This window comes from Microtus pennsylvanicus, chromosome 1 (genome assembly GCF_037038515.1).
Source record: "Microtus pennsylvanicus isolate mMicPen1 chromosome 1, mMicPen1.hap1, whole genome shotgun sequence".
NCBI lineage: Eukaryota > Metazoa > Chordata > Mammalia > Rodentia > Cricetidae > Microtus > Microtus pennsylvanicus.
This window is the reverse complement of record NC_134579.1, coordinates 97,280,649-97,292,910: the sequence shown is the minus strand read 5'-3', so window position 1 is coordinate 97,292,910 and position 12,262 is coordinate 97,280,649. Positions and strand designations below refer to the sequence as shown.

The 12,262-nt window shown below is 46.3% G+C and overlaps 1 protein-coding gene across 12 annotated transcripts in view; it reads left to right on the top strand.

Moving 5' to 3' along the window:
• Positions 1-12,262, top strand: part of Sun1 (Sad1 and UNC84 domain containing 1) — a 49,207-nt gene that overhangs the window by 13,981 nt on the left and 22,964 nt on the right. For all 12 annotated transcript variants that reach the window (XM_075974890.1, XM_075974870.1, XM_075974863.1 and 9 more), the window contains exons 2-6: positions 2,209-2,305; positions 8,249-8,443; positions 10,506-10,690; positions 11,877-11,903; positions 12,006-12,185. In XM_075974890.1, coding sequence (XP_075831005.1) covers positions 2,229-2,305; positions 8,249-8,443; positions 10,506-10,690; positions 11,877-11,903; positions 12,006-12,185 — 664 coding nt within the window. In that variant the 5' untranslated portion in view covers positions 2,209-2,228. The remainder of the gene's footprint in view (positions 1-2,208; positions 2,306-8,248; positions 8,444-10,505; positions 10,691-11,876; positions 11,904-12,005; positions 12,186-12,262) is intronic.

Here is a 12,262-nt window from a genome sequence, read left to right as displayed (position 1 = left end):
AATGATGTAATGAAAGTCCTTTTAATATAGCTTTTAAAACTGTCATTCATATCTATTTTTTTGTTTAGAATATTCTTATTTTCTATTTTATTTTCTTCTCTTATTTGGTTTTAACTCATTTATGAGACAGGACTGTGCTTTGTAGCCCAGCGGGCTTCAAAATGGCAGTATTCCTCTTATTTCTACCTCCTGAGCTCTGGAGTTACAGGCTTGAGCCACCATGCCTGGCTTTCTTAGTTCTGTTTGATTGGTTTGGTTTGGTGTCCCTCTTTTAAAAACAAACAAAAAAGCAACAACATTTAGGTTTAGTTTGTTTTTTTTCCGAGACAGGGTTTCTCTTGTATAGCCCTGGCTGTCCTGGAACTTGTTCTCTAGACCAGGCTGGCCTTGAACTCAGAGATCACAGTGCTGGGATCAAAGGTGTACGCTACCATCGCCCGGCACAGACAGGATTTTACCTGTAGATGAGACTGGCCTGGAATTCATAGCACTCTTCCTGCCTCAGTGTGCTGAGGTTGCAGGTATCAGCCACCACTGTGTTTCCTTAGATTTCCAGTGGGCTATGATTCCCATTACTATCAGGAGTAGTTGTATTTTATTTTGTTTTTCAGTTCTGGGGTGGAACCTGGGGCCTTGTGAATGATGTGTAGTCTTAAACACAATTCACTGAGCTGCTTCCAGCCTTTATGAGGCCATGGAGTACATTCCATAGATGTGTGTGTGCTTGCACACATGTGCCTTGTACTTTTAGCTGGAGGAAGATTTGAGTCATTGTAAAGAAGCAAAGATGAGAACCTGAGAAACAATGCACTCACCACAGTTTTATGTTTGCCTTAGGGGAGAAGGTATAGAAGTCTCCAACTTCTGCTGATCCTTCTGTTGTTTGCTACCGGGTTTCTTGTTTGGTTCTGAGGTACTCCTACAAACCTCAGCTTGGCAGCAAAGGATGGCAGTGCTGCTCTCTCTGACCATGGATGAAAATTAGTTATCTTTTTCCTTTTCTGTGTTTTTTTGTTTGTTTGTTTTTTGTTTTTCGACAGGGTTTCTCTGTGAAACAGTCCTGGCTGTTCTGGAATTCGTTTTGTAGACCAGGCTGGCCTCAAACTCACAGAGGTCCGCCTTCCTCTGCCTCCTGAGTGCTGGAATTAAAGGCGTGAACCACCATAGCCTGGCGTCATCTTTTTCTTAATGCTAATCCTCACTTCAGAAGACTGGGAACGAATGACACCTTCTAGATATGGAAAGTGTGGTGGTGCATGCTTTTAACACCAGCACTAAGGAGCAGAGGCAGGGGAATCTTTGTGAGTTTGAGTGCAGTCTTATCTACATAGTGAGTTCCAGGACTGCATAGAGAAACCTCAAAAATGAAATAAACTTTAGTCTGGTAAGGTAGTGCATGCTTTTAATCCTAGCACTTGGGAGGCAGAGCTAGCAGTTACCCAGAGAAACCTTGTCTTGCAAACAAACAAAAAAGAGGAAAGAAATGGAAAGTCATATTTCAACATTTCAAAAAAGGACTCTGGAGTCACTGTCAGGTTTTCTTGCAAAGTGCCCAGTTTATGTCATTATAAACTGGCCCAAGATTTCTCTTGCTAGTTTTTTTCCCCAAGACAATTTTATTTCATAAAGTAAAAGTCAATAATATGTATTTTATAAAATTAGCAGAGACCCTCTTGCTAGTTTTTATTTTTAGTGAGGTTCTTGGTTTGTAAACCATGCTGGCTTCAAACCCAAGGTAATTCTTCTGTTTCCGCCTTTCTAGTGCTAGGATTATTACCACGCCTCGCCCGCTTGTTATCTTTTGGTTTTAGTTTTGTGGGGGGGGGTGTTGTATATGGTGTGTGTGTGCGCAGATGTACCAGTGTGAAGGTCAGAGGACAGCAGCAAGTGTTGTTCCTTGCCTTCCGCCCTGTTTGAGGCAGCGGTTGTGTACCAGGCTGGCTGACTTGTGCACTTGTGGGACTTTTCCTATCTTACCTCCCATCTCACCATGAGAAAACTGGGGTTCTGGGACCCAACCCTGGTGGGTATGCTTATGTGGCCGGAGTTTCGTTTTTATGTGTACATTTGGAGCTGACACATGGCAGAAGCTTTGACTTGGGCCTAGGAAAAACTGTCATCTGTTAACAATCAAAACGCGGTTGCAAACCCAATCTCTGGACTTCTGCTAATTTTTTAACACCTAGTCCTTTTCTGTTCCCTTTGCAGCATGGTCTGAGACAGTGAACATGGATTTTTCTCGGCTACATACATACACTCCACCCCAGTGTGTACCGGAAAATACCGGCTACACCTACGCACTCAGGTGAGTGAGTGCCCCCTACCCCCATTGGGGTGCAGTGCCACAAGACCTCAACACACATGTGTTGATGTGACAGTCACACAGCGTTGAGTTCTTCACAACCATGTGAACATGGAGGCCATGAGTGGCTCCTAGAGCTGTGGGCTTCTGAGACACCTCTTGCAGTGACTCAGGTTTAGTCACTTTGAGTGACTCACTATTTCAGGCTCCACCCTGTGGCCATGATTGGGAGTAAGCCTGAGAGTGTGACCAGTATTTTGTCAATAGTTTGGGCATCCCCTGAGAGACACTGATCTAGGGGCTGCCTTTGGAAGGCCAGATTCCAGGAGCATGCTCCAGACAGGATGTTCCTGTTCTTTGGGTCCTTTGAGCCTCAGTAACTGCTTGTTGCTCTGTTCCTTTCCAGTTTGCCAACTGGGAAGAGTGATTGCAGAGGGCCTCACTGCAAGCTGGGGTGTGTGCTGAGGAGAATGAGTTGTCCTATAGGTTAGGGCATGCCTGGCAGGCAGGAAAACTTGGGCGCCTGGCAAGATGTGAGAGGCACATGGGATGTATGTGCTGAGTCATTGTCCAGTGGCTTTGCCTATAAGGTGAATCCACAAGAAAACCTAAAAGAAATCAGGAAGTATCTAAAGAAAATACCATGTTTGTGTGTGTGCACATACTTACCTGTGTGTGGGCATATGTCAGTGTATGTATGTGGAGGCTAGAGGTAGACAGTGAGTATCTTCCTTGTTTCCTCTTAACTTTTTCATTGATGCAGGCTCTCACTGAATTCAGAGCTCACCAGTTTGGTTAGTCTAACTAGCCTGTTTGTTCTGGGATCTCTGCCTTCTGAGCACTGGGATTGCAGACAGGTTTCCATGCCTTTCTCACACCATCTTGGTGAGCACTTTTCTTATGACCTATCTCCCCAGCCCCGAGAAGATTCTTTTGGAGCAGTGGTCAGCTGTGATGTGTGACCACTCTGCTTTCCATTCCTAGCCTCAGTCCAACTGCACTTGCAAGGGATACTTGCTAGGCTCAGTTTATGTTTTGAGACAAATTGTCCCCATGTAGCCCAGGCTGGCCTTAAACTCACAATGATGTTTTGGCCTGGAGCCTGTAATATGTCAGAAGTAAATGAGTGGCCAGCTCAGGTGACTTCCCTGAGCCTGTCTGGGATCATAGAAACAGTTATTCTTACTGACTTATTTTTAGCCTTTATGACCTGTTTTAAGTACAGTGTTAATCCATGTGTCCAGGGAAACCTGTGCTTGGCTACAGTGATGTTCATAGCCTTTGTTCAGTTAGGCTTATGAGTCTGTGGACAGGTGATGCGGAGGAGTGGTGGCAAGGTAGCAACGTGTAGGTATGTAGGCTGGGGTCCGTCTGAGGATTTAATCCACAGAGCCATGCTTAAAGTATATAGGACTGAGTAGGCCAGACTGTCAGGAATATAGCGATGGGTGGTGCTCAGTGAGAGCCAGTAGTGTAGTCCCAGTTTTAGTGGGGTCATTGGGTAGACAGGATTGATAAATCAGGAGAGACATGTGACTGTGGATCTGAACCAGTAACCAGTGGGTTGCAGTTGGGTCCCAAAAGTAAGTGAGATTGTCATAGGCCGTGGGAAGATTGCTGTAGGCTATTGACAGCATGACCCAGACAGGAGCACAGAGCAGGGTTGAACAGCGAAGTTGGGCTGACAGAGATGAAGGGAAGACCCAGTGGGGGACAGTAAGCCTAGGCACAGTCATGGCATAGGGAGCCTGTGGGTGCAGTTCCAGGCTTTTGGTCTCAGTTTCTCTGAAAACTAGTCATGGTCCCCAGTCAGATGGTCAGTGTGGCAGGAGGCAGAACACTTGCTAACCTGTGCCAGCGCTGGTTCAGCAGCTTTCATGTCTTAATTCTTAGCCATCTCAGTGACCATCCAGAGCCTCTATGACTTTCTCTTGGAAAATGCGCATGCTGTGAGAATTTGGAGAGAATGGAGAAGTTGGTCTGCTGCCTCCTGCTCCATCCTGCAGTGATACTGCCTCCCTCATGCCTAGTTTTGGTGGGAATGTGATCTTTAACTTCAGCACCCAAAAGGTAGAGGCAGGTGGAATTCTGAGGCCAGCTGGGTCTACATAGGGAATTAAAAAAAAAGAATAAAGTTTCCCAGATCCATCTCCTTTTGTTCATAGGGAGTTTTCACATTACCCCAAGCAGGATCCTCACCCTGTGTTTCAATAACTTCTTTCTTGAGTCTACTTATATTTTCTGTGAAGTGGTATTAGGTCTAGAAGTTTGAGCCTTATTGTTTGTGTCTATATAAGACATTTCTAGGTTTTCATTTTTGTTTGCCTATAGGTATATGTGTGTGTTGAAGTCAGATAATAACTTCAGGTGTCATCTACCTTGTTTTTGGAGACAGGATTTGAACTTGGGGCTCACTGTTTCAGTGAGGCTGAGGGAGATCTGCCTGTTGTCTCCCCAGTGCTGGCGTTACCACCATAGGCCACCCACACTTGCTTTTTTGTGTGTGGGTGCTTGGGATTGGACTCAAGTCCTCCCACTTGTATTTCAAGCACTTGACTAACTGATTTATCTCTGCAACTACTGTTTGTTTTTTTCAGAGAGGATCTTACTAGCCTGGCACTGAAGTTCAGTTATGCATCACCGTACTGGCCTTCTTCACTGGCATGGCTTCATCACATGCCCAGTGGTGTGATGGAGTTTTGTGTCATAGTCTAGAGAGACTTGAGATGGCTTTTTTTGTTCCTTGACCCACCAGTTGTCAGTCCAGTCAGCTGCTCACAAGGGTCATGGCAGCTGTTGATGGCCTCCCTCAGAAGTCCTCAGACTTAGAGCTATATACTCTGCAGGCAGTAACTGCTTTTCCTCTGGTAGGAGGAAGGCTGCGTACAGGATGAGGGGTGGCTGCAGTGAGCTAGCCTCAGTGTGCCTGGGTGCCATGAGTCTGCAGCAGGCCAAGTGCTGTGGAAAGCCAACCATGGTGAGACTGAGCATTGTTAGTGAGTCAGTTGCTCAAAGCCAGGGCCCTCAGGGAGCAGTTGGTTAGGTGGAATTGGGTATGATGTAGCCAAGAGTGCTTGTTACTTTTCACTATGGGGCCCCTCTGAGAGTCTGGATGCTGTGGTAAGACCTAAGAGAGAATCTTAGGTGTGGAGACAGTGGAAGAAGTGACTAAGAAGAGGTCCCAGGAGGGTGGGAGGGACTCAGTACAGGGCACAGGACATGGCTGCAGGATTCTGCAGGAAGGAAGGGTGTGTGTCAGGCTTCCCTCTTTGAGGAGCCCTGTATTGTGTGTGTGTGTGTCTGTAACTGCCACACAGGAGAACAGAGGCAGTAGGTTGGGGACTTGTCTGGGCTACAAAGTAAATTCTAGGGTCTGTGGAGATGGCTTACTGGATTAATTCATGTGTTCTCACCAAGCCCAGTGAACTCACTCCTATCCCTGGTACCTAAATGATGGGAAGAAAGAAGTGTCCCTTATAAGTTGTCCTCTGACCTGCACATACAAACCATGTATGCATGAAACGCTCATCACATAACATGGTGCCACTTCATATCCAGACTATAGTCAGCAGTGTGAGTGGGGCAGTTTCAGTTTTCTCTTAGCCTTCACGTGGTAGGCCTCACTTCTCTGGCTAGACAGTTCTGGTCCTTTGCAGACAGTGGCTATAGATAGCCTGCGTTCTTCCTACCACACCACAGGGTCAAATACACCCTGAGCTATGAGGATCCCTTACCTAGCAGCTAGAGTCTGAGGGTGAATGGGTGGAGGAATAGGAAGCCGAGATGGAGTGTATCTTTAGTGTTCTATTCCATGAAAAGACACCATGACCAAAGCAGCTCCGATAAACTAAAGCATTTAATTGGGACTTCTTAAAATTTCAGAGTTTAGTCCATCATCATCATCATCATGGCAGGAAGCAAGCAGCACACAGGCAGACATGGCTCTGGAGAAGTAGCTGAAAGTTCTTCATCCTGATATGAAGGCAGTGGGTAGAGGCACACTGGGCCTGGTGTGGGCTTTTGAAACTGCAAAGTCCATCCACAGTGACACACTTCCTCCAACAAGGCCACACATACTCCAACAGGACACACCTCCTAATCCTTCTCAAATAGTCCCATTGCTTGGTGACTAAGCATTCCAATAATGATCCTATAGAGACCATTCTTCCATTCTTTTTGTTGTTGTTATTTGTTTTTATTTTTCACAGTAGCTGTGGAGTCAGGCCTGAAACTCACAGAGATCCGCCTACCTCTGTCTCCTCAGTGCTGGGATTAAAGGCGTGCGCCACCACCGCTGACCTGTTTTTTGTTAATTGAGACAGGGTTTCACTGTGTAGCCTTGGCTGTCCTCAAACCCACAGAAGTCCACCTGCCTCTGCCTGTGCAGTGCTGGGATTAAAGGCTGCCTGGCTTTGGTCATACTTATTCAAACCATCACAGTGCTGGTCCTTATCTATAGATCAGTTATGATATCAAATGCAATCTTTGTAAACTAAAGCCATAATTGTTGACAGTACTCTACTAGAAGGAAGATAATTTTAGGGTTCACTGAAATTGGCCTAGCAAGTGTTCTCATTTAGTACTCTGCTGTCAGCTTTTATCTCATCATGACTCAGCCTTTTTGCTAGTGTACCCTATCTCAAGCTTCTTTTTTTGTTTGTTTGTTTTTGCTTTGTTTTGTTTTTCGAGACAGGGTTTCTCTGTAGCTTTATTTTTTTTTTATTTTTATTTTTTTGGTTTTTCGAGACAGGGTTTCTCTGTGGTTTTGGAGCCTGTCCTGGAACTAGCTCTTGTAGACCAGGCTGGCCTCGAACTCATAGAGATCCACCTGCCTCTGCCTCCCAAGTGCTGGGATTAAAAGCCGCCACCATTGCCCGGCTGTCTCAAGCATCTTTGACATCCTAAGGGCCGTGCCTGCTAAAGCATTTGTACTACCTTCTTAGTTGCACTTACCAGGCTGACTTGGTGTCCCACCTGTGAGATCTTCTCCAGCTATACCCTTGAGGCCCCAGGGCCCCTGTGTTAGCAGGGCATGAGGCTGAAAAGCCACCAGCTCCTGGCTGCTGGGGTTGCCTATAGAGTAGGACTTCCCAAGGTATCTGTCATTTCTCCCCTGACTACTTTGTGTCTTTTTTTATGCTCTTTGAGGTCCCCAGCTGACATTACTCTTTGTCTCTTCTCCCAGGGTGCCTCATGCTCACCTCCTGTCACCCTTACCATGTGCAGCTACTTTTCCAGAGTGACTGGGTTAGTTGTGTCTTGATGAAGAGGGATGCTGCTAATAGGGTTAGCATAGCCTCACCCTCAGGTTATCTGAGAGGGGAACCAGCTGGCTTTTGGACTGAACAAACTGGATACCGCACAGAATGGTGCATCTTTTTTTTTTAAGATTTATTTATTTTATGTATATAGGTGTTCTATCTGTATGTATGACTATGCCTGAAGAATAGGGCATCAGATCCCTCTACAGATGGTTGTAAGCCACCTTGTGGTCCTGGGAATTGAACTCAGGTCCTCCGGAAGAGCAGCCAGTGCTCTTAATCACTGAGCCATCTCTCCAGCCCCAATGGTGCATCTTTTTATCCATTGCATTGGAAGTGACAGTCTTTGCCATGGCTCCGAAGGGTTTTATGTTCATCTAGCTTCAGTGTATGAAATGTTTGTTCTGGGGCTTTCCATTTTCTTCTCAAGAACGTGTCGCTGATCTCTCTTCAGTCCTTGCAGTGTTACTGTCTTAGTGCCCCATCAGGATTCTAGGAGTCTTTGCCTGCCCTAAACAACTGTTCTCAGACAAAGTTCCAGGCCTTCCCACCTGGGGTCAGCAGGTGAAGGGGCTGGCGAAGGTTCATGTATGGCTGCCCTTGCAGTGCAGTAAAGTCAGCACACAGGAGTGTCATGGCTCCTGACCTGGCAACCAGTGCTTGCTCCAGCCATGTCTCTTTCCAGTTCTAGTTATTCTTCGGATGCCCTGGATTTTGAGACTGAGCACAGATTGGAACCTGTGTTTGACTCTCCGAGGATGTCCCGCCGCAGCTTACGCCTGGTCACAACAGCAGCAACATATAGCAGTGGGGACAGCCAGGCTGTAGATATGCACTTCAGCACCAGCAGGGCCACCCCCTCCAAGGAGAAAGAAACCAGGTAAGCATCATGTGGCTTATTTTCACAGTTGTCAAACCCACTGGCTTTCCAGCTTGTCAAATCAAGCTCTTTCCCTGGAATTGTTTGTGCACACACACGTTCATGTGCAGATTTGCCATGTGCACTGACTGAAATTGTTCTGGAATGCTCAGAGTATCTGCTGTCTGTCCACAGAGTGGAGCTGATATGCTAATATGCATGAGATGGCAGTGCGGACGAACTTCTCATGGTCACAGGCATAAACTGTCTCATCATGGATGAGCGGAGCTTCACTGGCCTACCACATGTGGAGGGGTGGAGTCTTGCTGGGTCGGCAGCTGCGGTGCTGCTCACTGATCTGTCACGGCCGACTCAAGCCTCTCTGTGACGCGTGCGAGCTGTGTACCTATGCATGTACAGTTGGCCTGCTTAGTATATTTTGTCTCTACCTTCCATGCTTGTCTTCACTATAGTCAGTGGCAAAAGTTCCCACCATCTCTGCCTTTCTGAGAGACTGAATAGAAGTGACACTTTTTTTGTTTTTGTTTTTTCAAGATAGGGTGTCTCTGTGTAACAGCTCTGGCTGTCCTGGAACTTGCTTTGCAGACCAGGCTGGCCTCAAACTCATAGAGGTCCACTTGCCCCTCTAGTACTGGGGTTAAAGGTGTGTGCCATCATGCCCGGTATAAGTGATACCCTTTAATTTATTTTGTTCATATAAAAATTGTGTTGCCCTCGTGAGTGCACGGGATTGCTGACACCTTGTCCACACACTGCATGGGGCCCTATGTAGTGTGCTTCACCCTGAGACCTGCAGACTGTCACATAAAATGTTAGACTATTCAGTTGTGGCAGCTGACTCCCAAGCACAGCTCTCTTTGGGGCCACCCAAAGGTGCCCAAAAGCTATAGTCCCTGGGACAGGAGACCAGGCTGAATACTGTACTGTGTACTGTGTATTAGCACAGCCTTTCACCACACCAAGCTTCCTGGAGGAGGTAGTTTTGTGCTTTGACCTGTGTGTACCCATTCACATCACTTGATGCAAAATACTTAGAGGACATTTGGAGTTTTGTTGTATTTGTTTTGAGACAGTCTCACTGTAGCTGGGGCTGGCTGGAACTCACAGAGATCTGCCTGCTTCTGTCTACTGATTGCTGCAATTAAAGACATGTGCTACCACATCCAGCTGTCATTTGTGTTTGAGCTCCTTGTGTTGTGTGATAAGAATATAGGCAGAGGGTTGGAGAGATGGCTCAGAGGTTAAGAGCACTGGCTGCTCTTTCAGAGGTCCTGAGTTCAATTCCCAGCAACCACATGGTGGCTCACAACCATCTGTAATGAGATCTGGCATGCGGGTATACATGGAGGCTGAATGTTGTATACACAATAAATAAATAAATACACTATTAAATCCGTATTAAAAAAAAAAGAATATAGGCAGAGTTCCTTCAATTAACCACTATCTCTTGCTGTGTTGGCAACTCTGTGCTAGATCAGAAGCAGTGGGGCTGCTGGTGTGTGTGCTCTCACTTGTTCAGAAAAAAGGAGTGGCGTGGTTAGATGTAGAAGCTGTAGCATTTGTTTTAACTCTTAAGTCGTTTTTATTTTCAGGTTATTTCAAGTTTGATCCAATTTTGGATTGTTGGGCCCAGAATAGTCTGACATTTTTTAGAACAAATTCTTGGACTCCAGCTAAATAAATTCCCCCCCCCCTTTTTTTTAGATTAATGGATGTTTAGATTATAGCAGACAAGGCATAAAAATGACTTGTCTTAAAATGCTGTGTGTGTTCTTTGGCACAAATTTTGTTTGGATAAAATCTAGTGATTCTAGGGCTGGAGAGATGGCTCAGTGGTTAAGTGCGTTGCCTGCTCTTCCAAAGGTCCTGAGTTCAATTCCCAGCAACCACATGGTGGCTCACAACCATCTGAAATGAGGTCTGGTGCCCTCTTCTGGCCTTCAGGCATACAGGCAGAAAGAGTATTGCATATAAAATAAATAAATAAATATTTAAAAAAAAAATCTAGTGATTCTATATTTTCTAAGGAAGGTCTAAAAACGCATTTCTTACTTCTTTGTAGGACAGTCAGACAGCGCAGAAGTGCAAGCAAGCCAGCTTTTAGTATCAACCACCTGTCGGGGAAGGGCGTGTCCTCCAGCACCAGCCACGACAGCTCTTGCAGCTTGAGGAGTGCCACGGTGCTGCGGCATCCTGTGCTAGATGAGTCTCTGATTCGTGAGCAGACCAAAGTGGACCACTTCTGGGGTTAGTAACCACAGACTTGAACATTCTTGTCCCCAGCGTGGTTTTGTCTGCAGTTGTTCTGGGAGGGGGCAGAGGTTGGCCTACAAATGGTTTGCTGACAGTACAGTTAAGCTCTTTGTGGGCTCCCGGGGGGCATGTGAATCCTGTCTTCGTCTGCTGTCTCAGTGGCTTAGGCGAGGTGTGATTATTTATTGCTCACCGTAATATGACAGATTAAGTGAACAGGCAGCAATCCTGTAGCCACTCTCCGTATGGGACACTCAAATGTAGTGTAAAATTCCTGGTATGTTCTAGAAAGCAGTAAAATTTCTGAAACCGGGCAGTGGTGGCACATGCCTTTAATTCCAGGACTCGGGAGGCAGAGGCAGGCTGATCTCTGTGAGTTTGAAGCCAGCCTGATCTACGGAGTTCCAGGACAGCCAAGGCTACATGGAGAAACCCTGTCTCGAAAAACAAAAAAAAAAAAACAATAACAACAGAAAAGTATTTCTGAGTCATTAGAAAGCACTTGTTACAGGCTGGACATGGTTGCATATTCCTATAATCTAGAAACCCAGAATGTGAAGGCAGGAGAATCAGGAGTTGAAGCCAAACCTAAACTACATAGTGAGTTCAAGGCCAACCCGAGCGCCATAAAAGACCCCTTCTAAAATAAAGGACTTTCTGTGAAGCAATCAGTACTGGAAGACAAGAGTCTGCCCCAGCTCAGATACAGTGCCATCTGCATCCTTAAGGTGACCTATGCCATGTCACCAAGGCTGAGCACACAGACAGCCTCTGCTAAGAGCCACAGAGCCACCTGCTGAGTTCAGCTTATGTTCTGGTTGCTCTGCTGGAGGAGTTAGAAGAGCCAGCTTAGCTCTCGAAGTCCTGAGTGCTTGGCTTGGGATGCCTCTGCTTTACTTAGCCATGGAGCAGTCTCAGGCCACACATGCTGTAAGTTAAAAGCCTAGAGGTTCCACACAGCTGGCTACTTCTTCCCTCTTGTTTGTCCTTGTGGGCCAGAATGTGCTAGAATGCAGGTCTCTTCCCATGCCACATCACGTTTGGGTGACAGGAGGTTCAGGCATTTTAGAAACAGACCCACCCCAACAATGCCACGGCATTGCGCTGACCTGTCACCTGGCACAGTTGTGGTGGCATTGGTTCTATTTCACAGTGTAATGTGTGTGTATGTGTATTTCAGGTCTTGATGATGATGGAGACCTTAAAGGTAATTACTTTGATACTTTGTATACTTTTCAAACCAGAAGCCATGGTTGGGTAATCTGCAGATAGTGATCACTAGCTTTCGTTTGCCTTTTGAAAACCTCAGGTGGAAGTAAAGCTGCCACTCAGGGAAACGGTGAACTGGCAACAGAGGTGACAGCCAGTAATGGATACACCTGCCATGACTGCAGGATGCTCTCAGCGCGCACTGATGCACTCACGGCCCACTCTGCCACCCATGGGACCACCTCGAGGGTTTACTCCAGAGATAGGACTCTAAAACAGCGTAAGTCTCCTGCCTCTGTAGTTTGTAAAAGGGTCTGCCCAGCTCTTCCTGTTCTTATAAATCTGACTGTGGGCCTT